The sequence below is a fragment of the Notothenia rossii genome, assembly GCF_949606895.1.
Source record: "Notothenia rossii genome assembly, chromosome: 11".
Taxonomy (NCBI): domain Eukaryota; kingdom Metazoa; phylum Chordata; class Actinopteri; order Perciformes; family Nototheniidae; genus Notothenia; species Notothenia rossii.
In genome coordinates, this window is record NC_136910.1 from 51,647,045 (window position 1) to 51,670,859 (window position 23,815).

Consider the following 23,815-nt stretch of genomic DNA (forward strand, 5'->3'; position numbering starts at 1 on the left):
TTCCGCCCAATAGCCTATTCTATCCTACAAACGAGTGCCACAGTGACGCGTCCTAAAACCTGGAAGTAAGTTAGCATTTTACCACTTCCGGTTCCTTCGACAACATTTTTTTTTTGCAGTTTTATAGGATTTTGGAAAATAGCTCGAAATAAGGTTGACACACATTGAAGAGACAGATCACGTTTTGTTCAGCCGGATAAAATATCCACATGTTTACCCTACTTTTATAATTTTCTAATCGATAGATTTATGATCGATTGATTTATGATTAGAAAATTGCGTCACTGTGTCACTCTATGTGTTGGAGCTCGAGCCAGCTAGAATCACAATTGTAACATAGTGATGTCACTATGTTAAGGAAGTAAACAAAAGACTCCATTGGAGGCGTTTCAGGTAGGGGGGCGGTGTATGGGAGGGAACTTTTATTTAGCCTTTATATAACACACTACAGGTAAGGGAAAAAGCACAAAGGGCCCTTTTAACATGTTATTTTTAGTTCATTTACAAACAGTGATATTAACCTACATGTTATAGTAATGAAATGACTCGTCCTACTTCAGTACGATTATCCTTAAGTACACAATGTTACACAAATTTTATCACAAAGCAAATCTAATAATTTATTCAGAATCTATGCAAGACTCCTGCTGCTCCAGATTTTCATTTTCAAGAGTCTAGCTGTGTTGAGTTGCTATTGAAACATTATAATGAAGCTCTGCTGCTCAGCTCTGTTGACTGTCACACTGCGAATCCGTGCATGCTGTCACATTCTGGTGTGTGTTTGTCCGGTGTGTGTCCCTGGCTAGAGGGAGAGTGTGTGTGTCCGTCGTTGGGAGAGCCCACCTGGCGGTAAGCGGGGGTGGGCTGGCTGGAGCTCCTGTTGGTACGACGGCTGACCGGGCGACTCTCAGGAGGCGGGGCGTCCTCCCTGACATCAGAGCGGAACAGAGGCAGGGAGTCAAAGGTATTCCACAGAATTAACGCTAGACTTATTTCATTTTAAAAGGCTTTTGTGGCATGAAATCAGAACCGTGAAGCTTGTTTGTGGAGCTTTGGGGTAGCGCTGCATGCACTGTAAAGTACACAATTTAAATTGAAATAGGCTTATTATGAATTAGATAGAGAAAAACATGGTTTTCCCATCGTCACACTGTTTAGTCTGTATAATTTCACAAAGATTTAGATTTCTAAGCCGAAAGCACGATTTGTACTTTCACTGCAAACGTTGCTGATTTGTAATTGATAAATAACAAAAACAACTGTGTCCATATTCTACACCACAATGGAGGCGCAATAGACATATACAACATGATATTGATATAGTGATTTTCACTCGAAGACTATTTACAAGCAAATAAGGAAAATAACAGCCAAATAAGAGTCCAGAGCCAAGCGGAAGAAGGTGTGGGGGGTTAGAGGAGTTAAAGGTTGACAGGAAGAGTGACAGGGTGAGTTTTGAGAGCTTCTTTTTAAAGAGTGTTGGCAACATTTACTGTGCAGCATGTTAGCCTTTCTGGAGGCTGTTCTCACTGAAAGTGTGCTTCTCTTCTCCAGTCACTCTAGTGCTTCAAGCAGCAAACCTGCACAATGGATAGACTTTCTCCTGGTAAAGGAAATAATATATTGTTGAGAAGAAATTGGGAATATTACGATTCAAGTCCAGATTTGCGTTGTTTTAATTGTGTTTTTATGAACCGGAAATGGCTTTGAGTTTCAAGAAAAGCGCTCTGTTTTTATAAAATGTATTATTAAGATTTAGTATGTCTAAGGATGTACTTAAAATGCAAACGTGGGTTTTTAATAGGTCATAGTTGAAATACTGTAGGTCATAATTGGAAAGAATGCCATAGTGTTTGTTATATTATTGCATATAGAAATAAATGGGTCATTCCAGAATTGGAGGATATTTCATGTCCCCCATATAAAAAAATCTAATAATACATGCCCAAAATGCTAAAACATGCACTTGTTGTGTTAAACATACTTGTCTTGAGACAAAATGTGTATAAAATTGTAGAAAAAGTGGTTTCAAAATATTATTTAAATTATCAAATAGCTCTCGAACACCCCCTAAAATGGCATTGCTTCTTGGTGACCAACTTGCATGTCAAATATAACATTTAAAATAGGGATTTTATTTACTTTTTTAGGTATTATTCTATTGATATATGTCTCTTGTAATGGTAAAATCTATTTGTTAAATCATAAACATATTTTAAATAACAGTAATTTTGCACAGAAGGTGTGTCCCTCAACATGCGTTCAACCCTGTTACCCAAACCTTTTTAGATTGGCACAGGAAGTGAAAAAACTGTAAATCAGATGACACAGTGGAAGTGACATCAGCAAGCCATGTGCTAGTGCCATGGGTAGACCTAAACTAAGTCCTCTCTTTTATTTTTCATATTTTTACAATCTTTTCAGTCGTAAAAGAGTGTGGCACTCTGACCCACTCAACCCTGTTACTGATATTACCAGAATAAAGCATATTAATTTCAAAGTTATCTTTCTTGCATTAGATATCCAAGTTTGTCCTTGCCTTGGAAAGTAGCATTACATGCTACATCTAGCAATAATTCCTGAGGTTAAAGGCTCAAATTAGCATTGATTTTCAACCCTGTTACTTTCAACCCTGTTACTATAATTAGAGTAACAGGGGTAATTCTTCATTGGAAAATATACATTTGATGCCAAGCTGGGCAAATCACTTTTTTTGATGGTTTATTATCTGTTTTTCCTAAATACATAAAAAAACATTATAAAATAAAAGGTTCATTTTTTGAAAAAAAAGGTGTCTAAATTGTCCTCCAATTCTGGAATGACCCAAATACAGTGCGTAATAAATGTGGTTAAAAAACTAAATAAAATGTCATTAAATATTATATATAATTACAGCTTCATTATCCCTCCTCACGGTTTCTGTTTGTTTTAAGTAAAGGAGAAACAGTACTTGAACTGGTTTGATACCATTCATAACTTCTTTCTGAACTTTCTTTCCCCTTTCAACTCAGAGCCGCCACATGTGAGAGGAGCTTTTGTTGTCGTGGCTGAAATAATGATTGATCTCCCTTCCCTCTCATCTGAGTCACAGATATGGAGAAGGGATGTGGCTTGAAGTGTCTCTCTGTCTCTCTGTCCTCCCACGCTGACTCTGCTCCCATCGGCTTCGAAAGCTCGTGGACTGTCTCAACTTCATGTGAACCATATCTCCAAATATTTGGGCGAGACACTGTTTATATGGAAAAGGAGAAATCCTGTCTGAGACGTCAGGGTGGGAGTTCAGCTGCTGAGCATCGGCCTGGAGCTGCTCTGCATTTCGCTCACAGAGGAGCAACATTATACTAAACACAGACCTTTTGTTTAAGAGAGTTTAAATAGTTACACTTAAATAATATCGGCTGTAAAATGTACGAGAGGACACCCGTACATTTTACACTTGCACATGTGGATGCTGGAGTTTTGCCCTAATAAATAATTGCCTAACATTTGTGTAATTATTCCTACATATTGATTTCAGGTTAAAAACAAGAACTATGGACCATCTAGTTCCATGAACGACAGAATACTCAAGGCTCTGTTTTTCCACTTACAGCAACTTCATATAATAATAGTACATTAAATTTAGAGGCGCCCAAGCACACCTTACCATTCCGAAAATATTCTTTAAAATGGTACAAAAGGACAGTAACAGGGGACGTGTTGCACTCTGATCTGTACAGCATTGAGTTGTGGCATGGCTCTATACACCTGAGCTAACGTAATTGCAGTTTGCTAACATTATACTTAACACTAGTTCACTGTGCATCTGTATTTTGTCTTTAAGTAATTTTGCTGGACATTGAAATCATAAACACATGTAGATTTTGGCTTATGTATTACATTAATGTCATTACTTTAATCTATGTATTTTTTAATGCATTTTTTCATTTTCTTTTCACATTAAAATGACCTTAACCAATCTAATCTGCTAAACAAATGAACAGCAAACGTTCTGTACGACATGAGACGCTGGAGTTGGCCTCGTCTGACATTGATATGCATTTAGATGGTTTCTTCCCTCCTGTTACATTCAGGGTCAAATTGACCCGTTTGAAAGTTTGAAAATCTACGAAAAATACTTTTAAGTATTTTTTTTGTATGAAACTTCTTCTACTTACCTTAATTAGTGTAATAAACAAGTAAAATGAAAATGGTTCATGTCATGCATTTGGAACCCCCCCCCCCCCCCCCTACATCCTAAATGTCTATATCACAGAGATGGTATTCGGGTAAATCTGACCCGGCAGTGAAAGTGGAGGCTAAAAGGGGTCAGAAATACACACACACACACACACACACACACACACACACACACACACACACACACACACACACACACACACACACACACACACACACACAGTGAAAGTGGAGGCTAGAAGGGGTCAGAGGGTTCAAATGCGATATACAGTATATATATATCGTAATTTTCCACACACAAAAAGACAGACAGACAGATATACACAAACAAATACACACTGCACCTGTTAGTGAAAGTGGGGGTCAGAGGGTTCAAGTCTCAAATGTGTAAGCTCCTCCCACACTGGGATACATTATACTCTACACTTAACGTACAGTATACTCAAAATACTATCAGACAAAATGAGCAACGCAAGTGAAGAGAGGACAGCCCTGGGCTATATCCTTGAGGAGGATCACGACAGCGAGATAGAGGAGAACGTTTCCGAGGATGAAGACTACCTTGAGGTAAACGATGAAGATTATGATCAATCAGATGAGGAAACTGATATTTGCCCAGATGAGACATTCATGTCCAAAAATTGTGAAATTCAGTGGTCCTCGTCCCCTAATGGACGCCAGGCAACACTATTGGCAGCAAACATAATGAAGGCAGTGCCAGGGCCCACCAGGATGGCAGTCTCTCGTGTCACAGACATCAAGTCTGCTTTTGAGTTGGTAATTTCGAACACAGTGCTGAAGATCGTTCTGGATAGGACCAATCTGGAAGGGAGACGTGTATATGGGGAGGAGTGGAAGGAGCTGGAGGAAATGCACTTACATGCGTATTTGGGTCTCCTCATCCTGGCTGGGGTCTACAAATCCAAGGATGAATCGACAGCCAGCCTGTGGGACGCAGACATAGGCAGGAATATATTTTGAGCCACAATGTCCCTGGGGACTTTCCACATTTTCTCAAGAGTGATCCGATTTGATAATCGTGACACAAGAGCTGGCAGACATGAGAGAGACAAGCTGGCAGCTAAGGACAGTGTGGGACAAGTGGGTAGAGCGGCTTCTACTTCTCTACAACCCAGGACCTAATGTCACAGTGGATGAAAGGCTGGTGGCATTCAGAGGTCGTTGCCCGTTCAAGCAATACACCTTCGAAACCGGCAAAATATGGCTTGAAAATATGGGCAGCATGTGATGCAAACTCCATATATGCACTAAACCTGCAGGTTTACACTGGAGAGCCAGTTGGAGGAGCCCCAGAGAGGAATCAGGGCATGAGGGTTGTGCTCGACATGGCACAGGGTCTTTGAGGTCACAACATAACTTGTGACAATTTCTTCACGTCCTACAACCTGAACCTGAAGCTCCTGAAGAGAAAGCTAACAATGGTTGGAACTGTACGAAAGAACAGAACGGAACTCCCTGCCGAAATGCTGGTGATCAAGAACAGGGTCCCTCAATCCTCCAAGTTTGTGTTCACAGACACCACAACCCTAAAGCACTCTTAATTGCTGTTACAATAAAATACTTTCAATACAAATCCTTATGACTCATTTGGCTTGATTCTAAGTGAACGGGTCAATTTGACCCTGAACAGAAGAGGTGTCTATTTATCAACATCAACCAATTGTAAAACAAGTTGGAACATTTAATTTAAAACATGTTATGTTATGCTAAACTAATGTATTTTATATCAACGTTTTTCCAATGTAAAAAAGAAAATACAAAAATGTGTTTGAATGTATATGTTTTGAGAAAAATGAGTGACTTATTCTAATGGAATCATGATCTGTGAGGGGCAGTGTTGGGTGTAACGCGTTACAAAAGTAACGGCGTTACAGTAATATATTACTTTTTGCTGTAACGAAGTAATGTAACGCATTACTAATGAAATTTGGGTAATATATTACCCGTTACAATGCTCAGTAACGCAGTTACAACACATTTTAACCCGAAATTAAATGGTGTTTTGTTTTTTAAGAATGTACTAACATAGCGAGACATTCCGACACCGGACAAATTATGCGGGTAGATTAGTAAACCTGGTGTTTACCCTTCAGGCTTCGCATCGAGATCTTCGGGGAAGTTGAACGTTATGCAACCATTCAAAAAAGAGAACGTAGCCAAAAATACTAACAACAAATTGTGTCAGGTGCGCGTGACCTGCTCCGCTGCGCGTGCATCATTTCCAAAGTGCTTCCACAGCAGTGACACACATCTGATCTGTGGATAATCATTTATACGAAAATGGTTAAAGCAACCATCACTAAACGCCAGCAACACTACATCTACTGCAGACAGTAGCAACAGGTCAGATGCGGACATCACGTTACCCTCCGTTGTGGACACTAGCTTACTCCCGCCTGACTCGCCGGCTCCGGAGCAGCAGTCTTCGTCGCCCGAAACTACGCCGCCCCTCTGCGGCCCGCAGGTGCCAGGTATATCTAAACAACTACCCGCCTGTACAGTGGGGTAAGGCGGTCATTTTGCAGCTCGTGGTATAAAAATAGACAATGGCTAGAATATTCATGTGAAAATAGTACCATATTCTGACATGCCTGTAGAAATGTTGGGTCAAAAATAATGCATACAATAGCACAGATGCCTTCACCACGAATGGCTACAAAAATATCTCATATCCCAAGCTTATTATCAACGAGCTGATGTTGAGGCTGAAATGTTCTCCAGGTCACAAAGTCAACCTCACATGATGATGTGATACCAGTTTTCAAGCACAGTAAATATTCTCTTCCCAGCGTATATGATGGGACCAAGGTGATGAGGCTACATGGTTTTAATAATAATTGCCTTTCAATGTTTGCCATTTCAAACCATGAGCATGGTTTAAATAATATTTGCCTTGATTTACAATATGTTAACCTTCATTATAGTCCTTGACAGCGGTCTGTACTGCTGTATTAACAACGTGTCACATGTTAAGAATTTACAATCAGAATCGAGTATTCAACTAAGCCGTGTAATACAAGTTGTTAGTAGCCTTAAGGGCCTACACAGTTGTTATGCTATACCACATTGCCCTTCACTGGATGCATAATGAGCTGCACTAAACTACATTTTAGCATTTAAAATACCTAGCTATTCTTTTGCGGTTATTTTGGTGAAAGTAACTAAAAAGTAACTAAAGTAGTGTAACTCATTACATTTCAGAGACAGTAATATTGTAATGTAACTTATTACTTTCAAAAGAGAGTAATAAGTAATATGTAATATATTACATTTTGGAAGTAACTTGCCCAACACTGGTGAGGGGTGAATAACACAATTGCACTAAATATTGATTTAATTGATAGTAATAAAAAGGTACAAACTAGGTAAAAAAAAAATCTGGATTTTGGGGCTTCTGACCATTTTTGGATAATTAAACATGCACTGGGTCAAATTGACCCACGAATATTATTGCTGTTCCAAAAAACGAATATAACAGGAGGGTAAAAGCTTTTATATATTCACGGGGTAGAGGGCAAGCTGTGCTGCCTGCTTCAAATGAAAGATAAATTGGACAAAATAAAGGATCACACTACAGAAGGGGAAACTGTTCCAACGCATTCATGTAACTGAGCTAGGATTTAATCTTGCCATACAGGGACGAAGAACTCTTTTTGCTATCTCACATGGTTCATTTTGAACTGCTGCAACAGTAGCTTTGTAAGCTAACGATTATAATGTGTTCACATATAATATTTGAAGGTCAGATGGCAGTCATTTTGTTCTGCTGATTCCATCCCGAGGAACTTACAACGTGTGGCCTGTTATTAATAAAAGCATCTCTCTATTTAAACACCTTTTATGCCACCTATGTATTCACATGTATGTCTATGGTCGTACAGGGGAGGAGGTCAGGAGGATTAAAGCCAGAGGGAAGAAGCTGCTCTCTAGGTCTAGTGATTGACATTAGCTGATGCTTTGATCCAGTAGATGAGCCTATTGGAGCAGTTTGCAGTCAAGTGTCTCGCCCAAGGACACTTTGACAGGCTGAACCTGTGATTGGTCATAATCCCTCCTGTCCTCGGTTTTGCAAACACGATTTTATACACATCAATTTAAAGTCTAGACATAGTCAGAGACAGTGTTGGGGTTAACAGGCGTGTTACTGTAATCAGATTACATGTATCTGTTAAACGCTACTGTGGATAACAGCAGTAAACACATGACAGATACTAAACACGACACACACTTGAAGGTCTTCTGCATAAAGGGAGGACAGGAAAAATAAATCAAACGTCCCTTTTCACTGGAGCAAACATGGCAGAGAGAAACAGACGGGAGTATTTTACAAAACGCAATTTTTACTTCAAGTTCCAGCTTTGCTTGCTCATTATTTCTGTTCCTTCCATATCATTTAAAGCTGTATATTTGGTAGATGTATTTACTGAGCACTATGTATACAATCTAATTCAATAGACATACAGTAGCCGACAAAGGGAGGTCTTATTAAAGCCAAAAAGAGGAATTTTGAAATGTAGTTTCCGTGTTGTAATAAAAAGCGTACATGACTGCTGCGAGTCTCAGTCGGGAACACTCAGCAGAGCTTGTTGACAGGGTCTCATGTTTGAACTCTCAGGAACGATGGAGAAGATCAAGAACATGTTGGTAACTTTTAATGACTTCTACTCCGGCTTTCAGGTGAAGCAAACAGCGACTGATGCTATTTATAGTGTCAGCCATTATATCTGCATCAGTTTACCTGAAGAAAACTCAGTACACTTGATTCTGCAAAGTGTGAGGCTTCCTGTGAGAACGAGACATTGGGAAATGAAATCCTAACTTTTGGAAGAACCCTACATAACCCGGTGTTGTTTCAGAGACATGTCTATCACCGTCTGTATCGACATGTTTCTTTTCTTTTTTCTTATTTCTATTCAACTCTGTAGTGTTGATTCTATTTCTATCTGGAAGCTTTTGAGTGTGTTGTCCCACATCTCGTAAGAAGCATTTTTAATTGCCTCTGTCTTTTTATGTGTGGTTGTTGATGCCTTTTCATGTGTTTCCTTAACTGTGTCGTAAACCAAAACCCATATTATGCTAAATAATGCAAATGTGAAAATGTGTGTGCACAATAATGTGAAACCCATATGTCCAAGCCCTCTAACAAACGGCCAGGCTGCTGAAACCACTCCACACTGAGAACTTTCCTACTCATTGGACTTGTTGGTGATAAATGAACAGCAGAAACTCGCCAGACACTTGAAGGTCAGTTATCTGACCGCCCTGCTGCTCTACAGTACCTGATGTCGTTGGAGAACTCCTTCTCAAAGCCCCGTCTGCTGCTCAGCTTCCAGAATATGAGCCCGATGAAGACCAGTAGGATGAAGATGAGGAGCAGAGAGCCCACGATGCTGCCGACGATCACCGCTGCTCTGTTTGGAGCTGTGAAATCAAGGAATCAATACAGTGGGAATCATCCATTATTGTGTTATTTTAACTGTTTTGTTGTGCAGTGGTGACTGACCTCTCCAGGGAAATAATGTCTTCTCACAAATCATAGATACAGATTGTATTTTCATTTTCCAATAAATATGTGTTTGTCTTGTCAAAGTGTTCAAGACAATAGGAAATTGGGAACAACGCTTATTTGTTGATTCCTTGCCGAGAGTTAGATTAGTATAAGAGTGACCAGGGGCGTCGTAAGGGGGTGAAAAGTTAGGACGATTCTGACTAACTATTTTAGAACATTAAGAAAAAAATGTTTAAGTAACCAATGTGATTATCTTTTCATGGGGCCCAAAATCCCTGGCGGCGCCCCTGAGAGTGACCATCATCTGTAGGCTAGATCTACGGCAGCTATAGGTACCTTAGTTTAGTACAAAGACTAGAAAAAGTGAAAACTAAAAATGGCATTTTGAAGAACGCAGGCTCCCGCCAAGGTCTAGATGTTGATCTGACTAAAGGTCAAGGAGGGTACATTTTCCAATAGCCTTCTCTCGTAATGTTATTCAACATGGAACTAAAATGAGATTAAAATGGAATCAGTTCTTTCTTTGCTAATGCTACACACTACCATCTTATACATTTCATTAAACAAGGTCATTAATGAACAAAGAAACACCCTCCAAGGCTCGCTCATCCCTGACATAACTATCTATCAGTATATATATTTAAATATATTCAAACATTCGGATTCATACATATCTTGATATTACAAGGGATCATTAAAGTGTGTCTTCCCTCACAGACAGCAGATCACGACATCATTCAAATGTTAGATCTGGTTTGTTTTATTTATCCAAAGATGTGTTTTTACGAGGGGTTACATGGAGAACTATTCTTTGCACGCACACACTTACTTCCCCAAGTCTCTGTAGGTTGCATGGCAACCTCACGGCGATGACAGGACTTTAGAAAATGTGACTATTTCTTGATATTTCTCTAACTCTTGGTGAAACCTAATAAGCCAGCAGGCTCCTTTCATTTCCCTCGTCCTTTAAGGCTTTGTAACAGGCTTAATATAATTCAATTACCTTTCCAAGGATTTCTCTAGACTAAGCTATATATTAATTGTCTGAACAAACTCAAAGTATGGAGATAAATAGCTTTCAGCATGTTTATAAGCTTCAGACGAAAAAGAGGTGTCTTTTCATCTCAGAATGAAAGGGCTAAATTGGTAAAAACATCCACTACAGAGCAAGAAATTGGAGAAAAGCCTGAAACGTTAGAGGAATTTTTAGCAGAAGCCTTCATGTGATTCTGTAATATATTGTAAATCATCTTGCAACACCTCTAGAGGGGGGGCCTAAGCCTAAGGGTTGGAACCTATGATCTAGCACAGCACCCTGCATATGAAATGAAAGTGAGTGATGCCCTGCCTGGAGCTGAACGTCTGAGCACTGTGACTGGAATCTATGGATCCTGCTGGATGTAATATAAGGGTCTGCTCCACTGATCAGGAGGCACACAAAGACACAAATGTGTTATGAATCTTCTTTCCTGTAACGTCAGAGTCTCGGTGTCGTGTAGCCATACCCGCATCTCTGGTCCTACGGCTGGCCTCCGAGGGTGGTCTATATAAAGGGCAGGTGGTTATTATATGTTCGGCAGTCTGTTCAGGGTCACCGCACTCGCATGCAGAACTGTCTGCCAGGCCCCACTTCTCCATTGATGTTTTGAAGCGACCGACCCCATTTCGTAAACGGTTCAGTGTGGTCCATTTCCTGCGTGATAGGTCGTGTCCTCCTATGGCGCCATCTCCTGGGTCCCAGATGTAGCGATGGATGCGGGAGGGCCCGGCTAGCTCCCACTCCTGCCTCCAAGCAGCCGCCAACCATGCATCTCTGGAGACGTCCTCAGAGGTGGCATTGATAATCTCTTGTGCTGCCTTGTTGAAGGGGAAGCGGGACTTGAGCCTAGAAGCGCTGCTCTCGTTGTTGTGTTATGCAGGACGTGCCAGTCATGCTTTTGGGCTTTCCTGGCCAGGGCGAGTGTGGCAGCTTCCCGTGGTGTTATGAATCCACAGAATGGAGAGTCTTTTGTTTCTCTGAAGAATCACAGACTGAGGTTCCTCCTGGTGAAGCTCTGCCATGTCTCTGTCTTCTTCTCTTCTTTCTTGTTTAGAAGTGATACTGCACATCAGATATGCCGTCAAAACGGAATGTCCTCTTGCCTTTCACAGTGTGCCAACTTAACTAATATGAACAGGTGCCTATATGAGTGCACTTGTTGGCTGCTGCTGCCCTTTTTCTTGAGAATTTCTCAAGCTAATAGGAGGCTGTCGCCGACATCACTCATGTTAGACTCAGCGACTCAGCAGCAGGAAGTCAGAGCTGATGGGATAAACGCTTTGTCTTCTGTGAATATAGCAATTCTTCGCAATTGACTGTGACCTTATTCCGTCACCATTAGACAACTTAATGGGGAGCACACATTAATGTTACAGTGGTTAGACCCAGTGTGAGAGATCGTGGCAGAACTACAAAGAGAGGAGACTAAAGGGAAGGGAATGTGGGTCTTTCATGTTCACATGTGTGCGTCACGCTGTGTGTGTGAACAGGGACTTACTGTGTGGGTGTGGGGGGGGGGGGGGGGGGGGTGGGTGTTAGTGGCCTTACGTTTGTTGGCTTTCAGGTTGATCCGGCAGTGTGCGGCTCCTACAGCATTGTTCACTTCACAAAGGTAGAATCCTTCGGAGCTCTGAGAGTGGTTTCTGATTCTCAGCTCCCCACTCACGCCGTCTGAGAACACATGAACGCCCACCATCACGGATTAAGCAACCTGTACATGAGCTGCACATACATGGGGATACAATGCATGAGCCCTTAGGCTTTCTGATTTGACACATACAGTATGAAGATGTTTGAAGAGGAGGAGAGCTGTTGAAGGGCTATGATGCTTATTTTCAGGTTAATATGGATATTTGTCTGCCTCTACCGTGACATGTCTCCGTGCTTTAATGTTCAAAAAGCTCTTTAATTTTGTCATACTGCCTGTGCTGCTGCTCTAACCAATAGTAGCATGAGTGTTACAGAGTGATGTCACAATGTTACAGAAGTAAATAAAGAAGTGAGAGAAATAACCTTCCTTGGAGGGAACATTAAGATTCGACTTATTGTCACATAGTACAGGTATTATGTAACAAAACAGTTTCTCTGCTTTTGACCCATCCTAGTGTTAGGAGCAGTGGGCTGCCATTATGTAGAGCGCCCAGGGAGCAGTGTAGTGAATGGTGCCTTGCTCAGGGACACCTCGGTAGCACTTGGTATTTCCGGGACTTGAACTGGTGACCTTCCAGTTGCCAAGCAAAGTCCCCATGGCCTTAGCAGACCATTTACATGCACAGGAAATGTATAACCACAAAAAGCATATTAGGGTTCATTTAACACACATGTTTGTTACCAATGTGGACACGGTGCAATGCAATTTACACTCAAACTAGATTTTATGTATATTTATATTATAAAGAGTGAGGGGGATAAAATGCGTCCTAAGTTGATTATTACCAGTTTGACTGTAGATGTCTGTGTTGCGTATCAGTATTTCCTATTTCCTAGTTTTTTTAACCTGACTTTCTATTATTTTCATAGAATTTGAAACATCTGAATAAATAATGAGTTCGGACATTCGTTAATCTTGTAAAGCCCACACCGTACATTCAACAAGAAAATGTGTTTTCATTGAGTTCTTAAACAGCTGTCCCCTGTCCTAACACACACTCTTTGATCTGCAGTAGCACCATGACATCAGCAGAGGTCACACTCACCCTGTGTGGCTGCAGTGGGGAGGGGGCCGGTGCTTTCTCTCCTCCAGCTGTACAGTAACGGAGTGGAGCCTCCTGCAGACTGGCAGTGTAGAGAGACAGCCCCCCCGATCAGCTCCCCCCCCTCCATCCAGCACTGAGGCACTGACGGCTTGGCTGGAAATCATACAACAAATGGATCATTTCACTTCCATTTCTATTCCTTTTTCTGGAAAAAACAGTACAGCTTTTTAGCCTTAAGATGAAATTGGAGGAACCATTTAAAACCACCCACATGTTAGATGGTTGGCACCGACATTTATGCATTTTTATCTCTCAAATATCAGCGTGCACATAAATAAAGTATACATTTGTAAATCGATAGGCTAGATGGGTTAGAGAAGGCAGAAACATGAAGTACAGTCCAGTTTTGGGAGATGAAAGAAGACAGCGATTGGTGGTGATTAGAGTGAGATGTATTGCGATACTCACTGACAAAAGAGCTTTAAATCACAACATTTCACACATTGGACTAAGTTGTTCCCTATTTACATTATAAAAGACGGAATCCTAGCTATCTACTTTCAATCGCTGCATTCTTTGAAGCACTTATCCTGCTCAGGTTCATACAAAAACCCAGATCTATAAAATGATTTGTTTGCTGTTATGCTGAAAACAGCTTCAGGCTGTCTGTTGATATGGGAGCCTTTGAAGCAGATATTTATTCAACCATCTGCTAGTTTTTATCAAGCGAAAGGTGATATGATTTGATCGGCTTTGATACGGAGCAAGAGTGTTAAGAGAAAAGTCCTGAGAAAGACTTTGGGTAAGACACCACAGGGTCAGCTAAAGTTCAACAATGGTTTATGCTAAATAAATCGTCCAAATGTTTCTTCCATAAAAATGACAAGTTTAAAATGTTCGGAACTCTAAGCGTCAAACAGGGCGACATTTGACTGATTCTTGTAAATGATACTGAACTCACTCAGGCTAAAGAACATGGAGGGCTTTGGTTTGACGGTTTGATTTTGGATTTGAGTTTTGAACCCTTAATTTAAAGTCTTTACAATCTTGTCCTATGGAAAGAATAAATCAGATCTGATGGGGAACGTCACATTTCTGTGAGACAATTGTGGGTTTTTTTGTGCCATATTGTAAACCTTGTTCCTTTCAATAACCCTCCCCCCTTTTGAGACCGTTTCTGACACGACTTGTTATTCTAGTTGAAGTCTAAGTGGGCAGATAATGAAAGAGAACTTTGTGAAGATGAAAGAAAAGATGTTCAAGGCTGGGCAGTTTGGTAGTGAATTGTGAAGCTTTTAAAAAGTGAAATTAAAAAGCTCTTAAGGTTTTATGTTTAAAGTAGTTCATGTTTGAAAGTTGTAATGGGAAATAGATTTAAAAAATAATCTTCCAATTAAATCTTATTCTGAGGAACATTGTGTCCCATGCTTCTGATTTGGGACGTAATCATGAAACATCTTTGAAAGGGTTATTTATTAATGAGATCATTCATAATACATATGTCTGTTAATAGCTGAACCCCCGATCCACCCGAGTTACTGCTCAAGCTCTTCAGGTCATATTAGCTGGGATAGAATTACTAACAAAGAATTGCTAACAAAGCACTTATATACTAATGAAGGACAGGCTTATCTAAAGCCAGTTGAGTAGCACTTTAAATGTTTTGGCTCTATGAAACCTGATGTACATATATGATTTTGTTTTCTTCAAGGGTATACTTGTACTTTTACTAATCCTTTATTAGAGATGTGTCTGTTGTCTGTGTTTGTTTTTAGTGTCAGGATGGAAGCCGTGTCTTTTTCTCTGCAAACAGAATCTATCTACGGGTACAAATAAATAACCTGAACCTGAACCTAAACCTGATCTTCAAATTTGTATCTTCCTGGTCGAATGCACTTATTGTAAGTCGCTTTGGATAAAAGTGTCAGCTAAATGCAATGTAATGTGATGGAATCAAGTAAATATTCAAATGTCAAGATGAATACACTGATAAATGGATTTATGAAGTACATTTCAAATGACTATTGACCTCTATTCTCTAAACAACAGCTCAATCTGTATCTATTGATTTCAGAAAAAACAGCCCTTTCCAGAGTTAGTTAGATTGATTTAAACACAATGGTCGAAAACTGTGTACATTTTGACCATAAAACAGGTGAATGGTGTGAAAATCAAGTTATATTTTTGTTTTTGCAAAGGAGTAAACGCTGTGTTCTCTAGGATAGCATTCTGTTTTTTTTTTTTGCATTTTATTAATAATAATCACGAGAGAGAATTTGACCTGAATTTAGGGAGCAGCCTGTCATTAAATACACATTTTTTGTATTTTATAGAACAAAGCCTGACTTGAGAAAGCCTTTAATCTCAACCGACACTGAGAGAGCAATTCAATTAATTCTCCTTGACATTCGTGTGACCTTGAACAAAACTGACCCCCACAAACCACTAATGGATGCACATCAGTTTGGTAATGCAGTAGAAGTCTTAAAAGATTGAAGTGGGCATGATAGCAGGAACCACCAGATCATGTTTGTAGTAAATGGCAAGTTTAATGGATACTGGCATGTGACAAGGAAACGTAACCTTCATGGAAATAGGCAACCCCAAAATGATTGTGGCTTCCTTCTCCTTTAAAGGTCACCTATTGTGCAAAATCCACTTCTTCATGTCTCTTCTACATCAACATGTGTCCCCTCTGCGTAAAGAGATTCTGAAAGTTTCAGGAAAAAAGATTCTCTCTCTTTTTGTCCTGATCCATTTCTATAAAAACCTGTCTGAAAATGAGCTGATCAGATTTTGGCCACTTTATGATGTCATAAAGAATTTTTGGTTTGTGTAACCATAAGCCAATCACCAACCAAGGTAACCCCCCCCCCCCCCCCCACCTTATCACCTGAATCTCCTCTAATACCTCATTCACACCACCGGTGTTTCAGGGCCGGTTCGGAGTTGGAGCTTGAAAAGCACCGGATTTTCCTCTTCACACCGCAGCGGAGCAGCCTCTTAGCTCCGGAATCCGGTTCATTCCAAGCACCAAAAAATGGTCCGGCCAGAGCAAAAGCACCACATACGTCACGCTTACTTCGAGGCGGGCGCAGGGGCAGGGGCAGGGGCAGGGGCAGTGGCAGGGGCAGGGGCAGTGGCAGGGGCAGGGGCAGGGGCAGGGGCGGGATCAACTCCTGAACAACAACAAAAAGCCGGCGTTTTATCCAGTTTGTACACAACGATGGAGAAACTTAACAAGCAGCAGTGGTCCACTGAAGAGACTAGCTACCTACTGGGAATCTGGTCTTCCGAAGAGGTACAGAGGAAGCTGGAGCACAATCGGCCATTGTTGTTGTTGTCGGTGTCAGCTGTGAGGGGTTTCCGCGCGCTTTGGCTTTATGAAGCAGGCACGCAAACGGTTAAGTCATGACGCAAACGATGACGCAGCACCAGTCGGACTCTGGGCAGTGTGAAAAGAGCCAGAGCTAAATCGAAGAACCGGTTCTGAACCTGAAAAGCTCTAGCACGGAGCTTGAACCGGAGTTGCGTTGGTGTGAATGAGGTACTAGAGCACCATTGTGTTCTTTTTAACCAAATGTCTCTCAGAGGGGCGTGGGGAGGGGCTCCTTATTTTCATCTAAAGTAACAGACAAAGAATCAGCACTTTAGAAACAGGGCTGAAACAGAGGGGATTATGGGTAATGCTGCAATGATATGTTTGGTATTTGGAGCCAAACACTTCAGAGACATGTTTTGTATATATCTGAGACCTATAATATATTGATGAAAAACAGTAAAATAGGGGACCTTTAAACCAATAATGTAACGTGTGCCAGGCCCAATGCCCCTTCTTACCCATGACCACCAGGGACACCTTCCTGGCGTCCACTCCAGGGGACTTCTTCACTTTACACTGGTAGGTAGCACTGTGGGCAGGGGACAGCGGAGAGATAGACATGGAGGCGTCCCCCATGGAGGGGTCCGGAGCAGCAAATCTGAACCCTTTCCCCAAAGTGCTGTCCCCATGGATGTATGTGGTGCCGCTGGTGAAGGACAGGAGCTGGTGGAAGACAAAAGAAAGATTGCACAACAAGATTAAACGTGCTGAACATTGTGTGTGTGTGTCCCTCCCCCTCTGTGTGTAGTGGAGTGACATTGATCAGCAGGACAGAAACACAGCCCCCAAATGAATGCTAATGTTGCTCTATCTCTTATTGGGAAGATAATATTATTTCCTGTCTGCCGGATGATGAATGAGCCATTGTTTCCCAAAGCATTAGCATATCACTTTATAACTTTATGTGACGATTGTTTAAAGGCTGTGTGGTTGTTTTTGAGTCCCTCTGCTTCCTAGTGGACAAAGTTCTACAAAGAGGATTTCTAAAATGCAGAGGAAAAGAATTCTCTGACAGAAATTACTCATTTAATAAAAAAGGCAACGGGATAAATGACTAATTTGTGTGAAATTAAAAAGGTGCTAGGGGCTCATGCACACACCAGCCTCCTGAACTTGATTTTAATTAACAAACATTGTACATTATGGGGAATAGAATTTTATAAATGTGAAAAGTAGTGTGATATCCAGATAAATGAGATGTTTTAAAGATGTAATTTCCATTATGGGATAGGTCACAAGAGTTTCCAATCATAGTTTGGCTCAACTCGACTCACTTTTGGTCACAGGTCCTTTCCTTTAATTGGTTTTCCTCTGCGGATTTTACCCCCAAATGATGTGGGTGGCTCTGCTGATAGCCTAAGCAACAGCACATGAAATTGCCATGAACATCAAACATATAGATTGTCTGCACTCAATAAATTGTACGCCTCTATGTATGGCATAGTGTACGCTGATACCGTACATATAAATACTTTATATATGCCAAGTGAGCCACGATTGTTTTTGACCATCATTTACAGAGTTTCGAATACTTCTCGAGTCAGCTCACAATGATTGGATCCTTGATCTAGGTGGATCCAACTGAAAAGAACCAAAGAAGTGTTGAGCTGAGCCATCTTGTAACCAGGGTTGGGAAGGTTACCGTAGCTCAAAAATGTGATCTGTAAAACATAATCGGTAGTCTCATCTGAGTATGAGAATATGAAAGTATAATATGTATGGGGCTAAGTGGATAGAGTGCTGGACTTCGAATTAGGGGGTAGCAAGTTCGAAAGCAAGACACTTCACCCCAAATTGCTCCTGTGGGGATTGTCTAAGGTACAGTAAGTTGCTTTGGATAAAAGCGTCTACCAAAAAAATGACATGTAATGTAATGTAACCTGATTGAAAACTTGTTTTTAACAAATCTTAGTTGATAAAGATTTCACTGATTTTGCTAATTTATAACTTAATTTATGAGGCAATATACCTCACCTCTAGGGGCCCAGCCCTTCGTATATCTATATTACAAAGAGTGTCCTAATACTTCATTAAAAAAACGTATTTTAAAAAGAAGAATAAAAGCAGCCTAAATGAAAACCAAAACTGAAATTCCAGGCAGTACTATATATATTGACCTTATTGACACATTGTAATCCTTCCAGTAATACCTGTTTTTTATGTAACAATAATGTGATTACGTCTGTTCTTAATGTAACAGTTGGACTATACAGTTACTTTCATTTGTATCCTGATTGCGTTATCACGGTTGATGTGATCCGTTACTCCCAAAGCGTGCCTCTCACCATGTGGTCTTTCTGCGTAGTGTCTGGACTGACCACGGACCATTCGATGTCGAGCTCTCCGGTGTCTGAGGGGCTCGGAGTGTAACGGCAGCCCAAAGTCAGCCTCTCTCCCTTGGCCTTCTGAAGGGTCTGCGGCCCCGTGGACGTCACCAGCATCCCCCCCGCACACTTCAAATCTTAAGAAAAGTTAGACAGGTGATAAAAAATGTATCTAAAATACGTTAATATATATAACATACTCTTACCATACACTTTTCTATGTATACTTTTAGATTTGAATAATGATTGAAATTAGTTTTGCAGAGCAGACCTGGTAATAAGTTAAAAAACACAAACATAATCGTTGCTGACAAGAAATACATGACTAATAAGAGCAGGACAAATTACATATATTATATGCAATAACAAAGAGCTCCAATAGCAGCACTTTATATATAGTATACTTCAATTTACGTCCGGCAAAACAAGCTCTACACAGCTTTTAGTTTACAGTGTCCTTCACCATATGTTCAACCACATGTTTTGTTATGATGTGGTTTCATGAGATGAAAGCGCAAGGAAAAGAGCCATTAGCCAGATTATGATAGAGACATTATAATTATTAAGAACATTTTCCATTAGTGGTTTCATTCGATGTCTTCAACAATATATAAGCAGGGGTGCACATAACTTTCTCAGTGAGGTACTCAGATGAGTACCTGAGGCCTGTACTACGAAGCTGGATTTTCGCTTAGCTCGGGCTTTCCGGTCCTACGACGCTGGTTCTCTTTTTAGCAGGCTAGATCTCCATGGTAACTTATGCTGTAAGGCTAACCTGCCCCGTAGCAGGTTAGGTTGTAGGCTAAGAGCTCAACTCAGTGAAAGCACTGCCTGCTGACCAATCAGAGCTCAGTGTGCGGAGTTTAAAGCGATGAAGTCATATTACAGGAGAAAGGAAATACAGAAAATCTGCCGTTGCAGGAAAGACGGCCGGCAAAAATCACAGACTGTGTGAACGTGAACATTAATAGAATATCACCTCCCATCTTCAGAGCAATCTGACTATTATAACATTAGCGTTAAGAAAGCTTACTTAAATATCTGCCACAACATAAGTAACCGGATCAAAGTAACATTAAGTACAGGGGGGGGGTGCTAGCGGAGTACTTCAGGAAAGTCGACGGGGGGGGGGGGGGGGGGGGTTTATTGGAGTACTTCGTGACCACCAGAGCCGGCCCGACCCATTAAGCGACATAAGCGGCCGCTTAGGGCCCCGCAGCCACTAAGGGCCCCCTAGCAAAAAAAAATTAAAAAATGGCCTTCTCTCAAAGTCATGTATTATATTATTGAGTCACTCATATAATACATTAACCGTGCTTTACCTGAACCTCATCATGACACTAGAGAGGACGGCAGGATTGTAATTTCCCGTGTTCAGTGAATGCAACAGAGGCAAGGCACCAGACCAACCAGAGAGTTGAATGGAAATAAACATCTGTCTTATTGGCTGACAGGTACCTATCCTGTGAGCTGTGACAATATTTAAAATAAACTGTCAGTCTCAGACTCAGAGTTTTTGAAGATGGACATAAGAAAATGTGTTCTTAAAAAAGACGACAATTCTCAAGTGGTGGTTCACACAACAACCCCAGAGCCAGCACTTGAGAAATTACAGCTTACACTGAAATATATGGACTATTTCTGAGAAAAAGTCAACTGAAATGGTGGCATAGTTGCCACTGTTTTACGTATCGACAGCATGTTTGAACGTATTTCAGCAGTAAATGTGGCTGTTTGGCCACTGACGTTGCCATAACAACACCTGAATGTCAATGTGCAACCTCTTTTTGTGACAGATTTTTGCATGAAATTATAATTCTTCTGAATGATATTCCTATTGACAGCTAGTTTTTATGTGAACATTATGAGATGGAAAGCCAGAGAGAATAAATGAAAAACAGTTATGAAATACTTGACAAAACTAGAATACAGTTTGAAAGGGGAGTGATTTGTAAAATATCCATAAAGAAAAATCTGTTTACAGTTCTGTTTCATATGGGCGTTGAGAGATGTATCCATAGATCTCTTATTTTTGCTCTCAAAGTGCACCAGATTGATGCTTTTAACTTCAATATTTAAAAAAAAATCTTCCCGGAGGAGCATGCCCCTGGACCCCCCTAGGTGAGGACCCCCCTAGAGGATGTTAGGTCCATGCTGTTTACATGCTTATGTATACAATATGTGTGCTTATGCTAACATCATAAGACAAAAGTTGGTTCCGTGTTGTGTGAAGTGAGAACGCGCTAGAGTGAGGGGGGGCCCCCAAGCCAAAGCTCGCTTAGGGCCACCAAAAGTCTAGGGCCGGCCCTGGTGACCACAGAGCGTGAACGTTGTGATCAGCTGTTTTAGTGCAGTTCTCCAGTGAAGGGGGGGGAGTCTCCCTCCGCAGCCGGTTGGCGTAGTTTTGGCACAATTCCGTTGTACAGACCGACGTTAACAGCAGCCCCGTCTGTGCACACGGAGACCGACTGTCGTCCGGTGATCTAACCGCCTTCTGGAAAAGCTTCACAAGTACGTCGGTACGCAAATGCGCTTTGTGACACAAGTGACGGTACGCATTTCAGATTGTTGCCGCGCATACCTGCGTACCAGTTATGTGCACCCGTGTATATAAGTGCACACATATTTAGAAAAGTTGGAAATGGACTTGTTTTGATGTTTTCAAGGGGATTGCGTCTTGGAGGAAAAGCACTGAAGTGTTCACTGTTCAGAGATTCAAGCGTTCTGTTTTACTCCGACGGTTACCCTTTTTGTATTATTTTTCAAATCATGGTGATATTGAACTGATTTTTTGTTTTATATTAGATTTCTTGTTTTGTATATTTTATGTATGCACCATGACATCAAGTCAAATTCCTATTGTGCGAACCTACCTGCAATAAACCTGTTTCTGATTCTGATTCTGAAAAGCAACCCTTTGCAGTCATTATCTTTTCAAACTAAAAAGGTGCATTTGAGCCCAGACCCCGGAGAAAAAACAAATCCCTGGAACATTAGAGTGTCATCAGGAGGCATAATCTCAAAGCATGATTGGACAGTCAGTGAGCGCCATGGTAACACATGTTGAAGCACACCACTGAGGGCCTTCAGCTCTTTAGTGTTGAACAGAGACGAGGCTATATCAGGCTGATAAACCTCTCAAGAAAGGGGCTTCGGTCAAGGCCATGCAAAGTAATATACAATATAGGAGAGTCATTGTGTCCGTATGTGCGTGTGCGTGTGCGTGTTCTTACCTGTGCTCAAGAGACTTGCGCTGAATAACAAGTAGACGGACGACCAGGATAGGCAAATATCATTGAAGGTTTTTCTAATCATAGTGTTGCTGTATGAGATCAAATCATGAAGATGGTCAAAACGACTAAGATTAGAGCAAACATATATAAATCTTTACATATGACATATGATAGGCTACTAATCTTAAGATATGAAGCAGCATATTAATGTGTTGTTTCTATAGATATCACCTGAATGCAGATCCAAACGTCTGACAGTGGAATACAAAGGGTGTAGCAGCAGCTCTCGCTTTACAGAGAACTCCTTGTTTACTTCCCCCCTCATTCCCATAACACCTCCTGATTGGACGGCGGCTCCACCTGTTTCACCTGTTTACAAGTCGGTTCCCTTGGTGTTGGGATCCAGCTGTTGATATTGCCTCTCAAACCCTTCAATGTTCCCAAGTGTGTGCTCTTTATAATCCTCCCAACTGCCACAACTAGTAAATTATGTTAAATAAGAGTGTAATCAAGTTAGGTTAAACCAATGGGAACGAGCACGAGGAAATCACTGCTCAGGCATAGCAGCTGAAGAACAATAGAGAGCAATCCATTGTGAAACTGGAGGAGGGACCCTGCAATTAAATAGGGTTTCTGATGATGCATCTGATGAGAACTGCTACTGAAAGCATTACATCTGCAACACAATCGTCTCTACACTGACTGATATTTGTCTGACTGCGTTACTACATCCACCTTCAGCTTCATTTATTTGTATAAAAACATAGTGGCCGTACATTCCTTATTTGTTGCACGCACAATACACCACTTTAGAACCTTTCATTTGTCCGATGTCCGTGGTTTCAAATAATCACGACGACAAAGGGAGCACATGAGGTCTCAAGTGACGAGAAACTGGTTGTGCGGCCACAGCCACGAGCCAGCAAGGTTTCTGCACAAAAGCAAGAGGAATACAAAAAAGGGATAGAGCTTATCTCTGTGCCAGATCTACAGGGAAACAGCCTTTTTAGATGAGAAACGGCGGGGTGTCCTTCAGTAGATAAAATGCAGAAAATGGATTAGTTGTAAAAGATAAAAGGCTCTATCTCCTGTGGAATAAAATATATTAAAAAAATTCAGGTGACCCTTTTTTTTTTTTCACAAGCTTTGGGCATTTTTTTCTTTAGATTAGATTTTTTACATCCAGTTTTCAGAAACATATACATACAGTATATAAATCCTGCTAATTTCCTCAATGACACCCACTTCAGAATGTTGTCTAGTTATGCATTGTACTTCGCTTGAGGAAAATTATGTGCTTTGAGAGCATTGGAACTGAATTCCATAATGTGAAAAAAATTACCATTTGAACCTTTTCAGGACATCATTGTGTACTGTATGCTACCACCAGGCGCCAACCAGCAGAAACACAACGTTAGATTCAACTGTACTG

The 23,815-nt window shown here is 40.9% G+C and overlaps 1 protein-coding gene across 1 annotated transcript; it reads right to left on the reverse strand.

Annotated features, from left to right (window-relative positions):
* Positions 1 to 483: 483 nt before the first annotated feature.
* Positions 484 to 22,407, reverse strand: vsig8a (V-set and immunoglobulin domain containing 8a). Its single transcript, XM_079660281.1, has 7 exons — positions 22,384 to 22,407; positions 19,112 to 19,287; positions 17,285 to 17,489; positions 13,445 to 13,597; positions 12,297 to 12,419; positions 9,480 to 9,621; positions 484 to 928 (listed from the first exon to the last, which is right to left on the reverse strand). The coding sequence occupies exons 2-7, from the start codon at positions 19,265 to 19,267 to the stop codon at positions 739 to 741; spliced, it is 969 nt and encodes a 322-aa protein (XP_079516407.1). The 5' UTR covers positions 19,268 to 19,287; positions 22,384 to 22,407; the 3' UTR covers positions 484 to 738.
* Between the last annotated feature and the right edge of the window lie 1,408 nt (positions 22,408 to 23,815).

Bases quoted from the DNA above. Each gene is read 5' to 3' on its own strand.
- vsig8a (XM_079660281.1), bottom strand. From the start codon at position 19,267: ATGCTGGTGACGTCCACGGGGCCGCAGACCCTTCAGAAGGCCAAGGGA. The intron at 12,420-13,444 runs GTGAGTGTGACC...ATGTGTTCTCAG, and splicing joins CCCCACTGCAGCCACACAGG to ACGGCGTGAGTGGGGAGCTG. The intron at 929-9,479 runs GTACTGTAGAGC...CTCTGATGTCAG, and splicing joins GAGTTCTCCAACGACATCAG to GGAGGACGCCCCGCCTCCTG.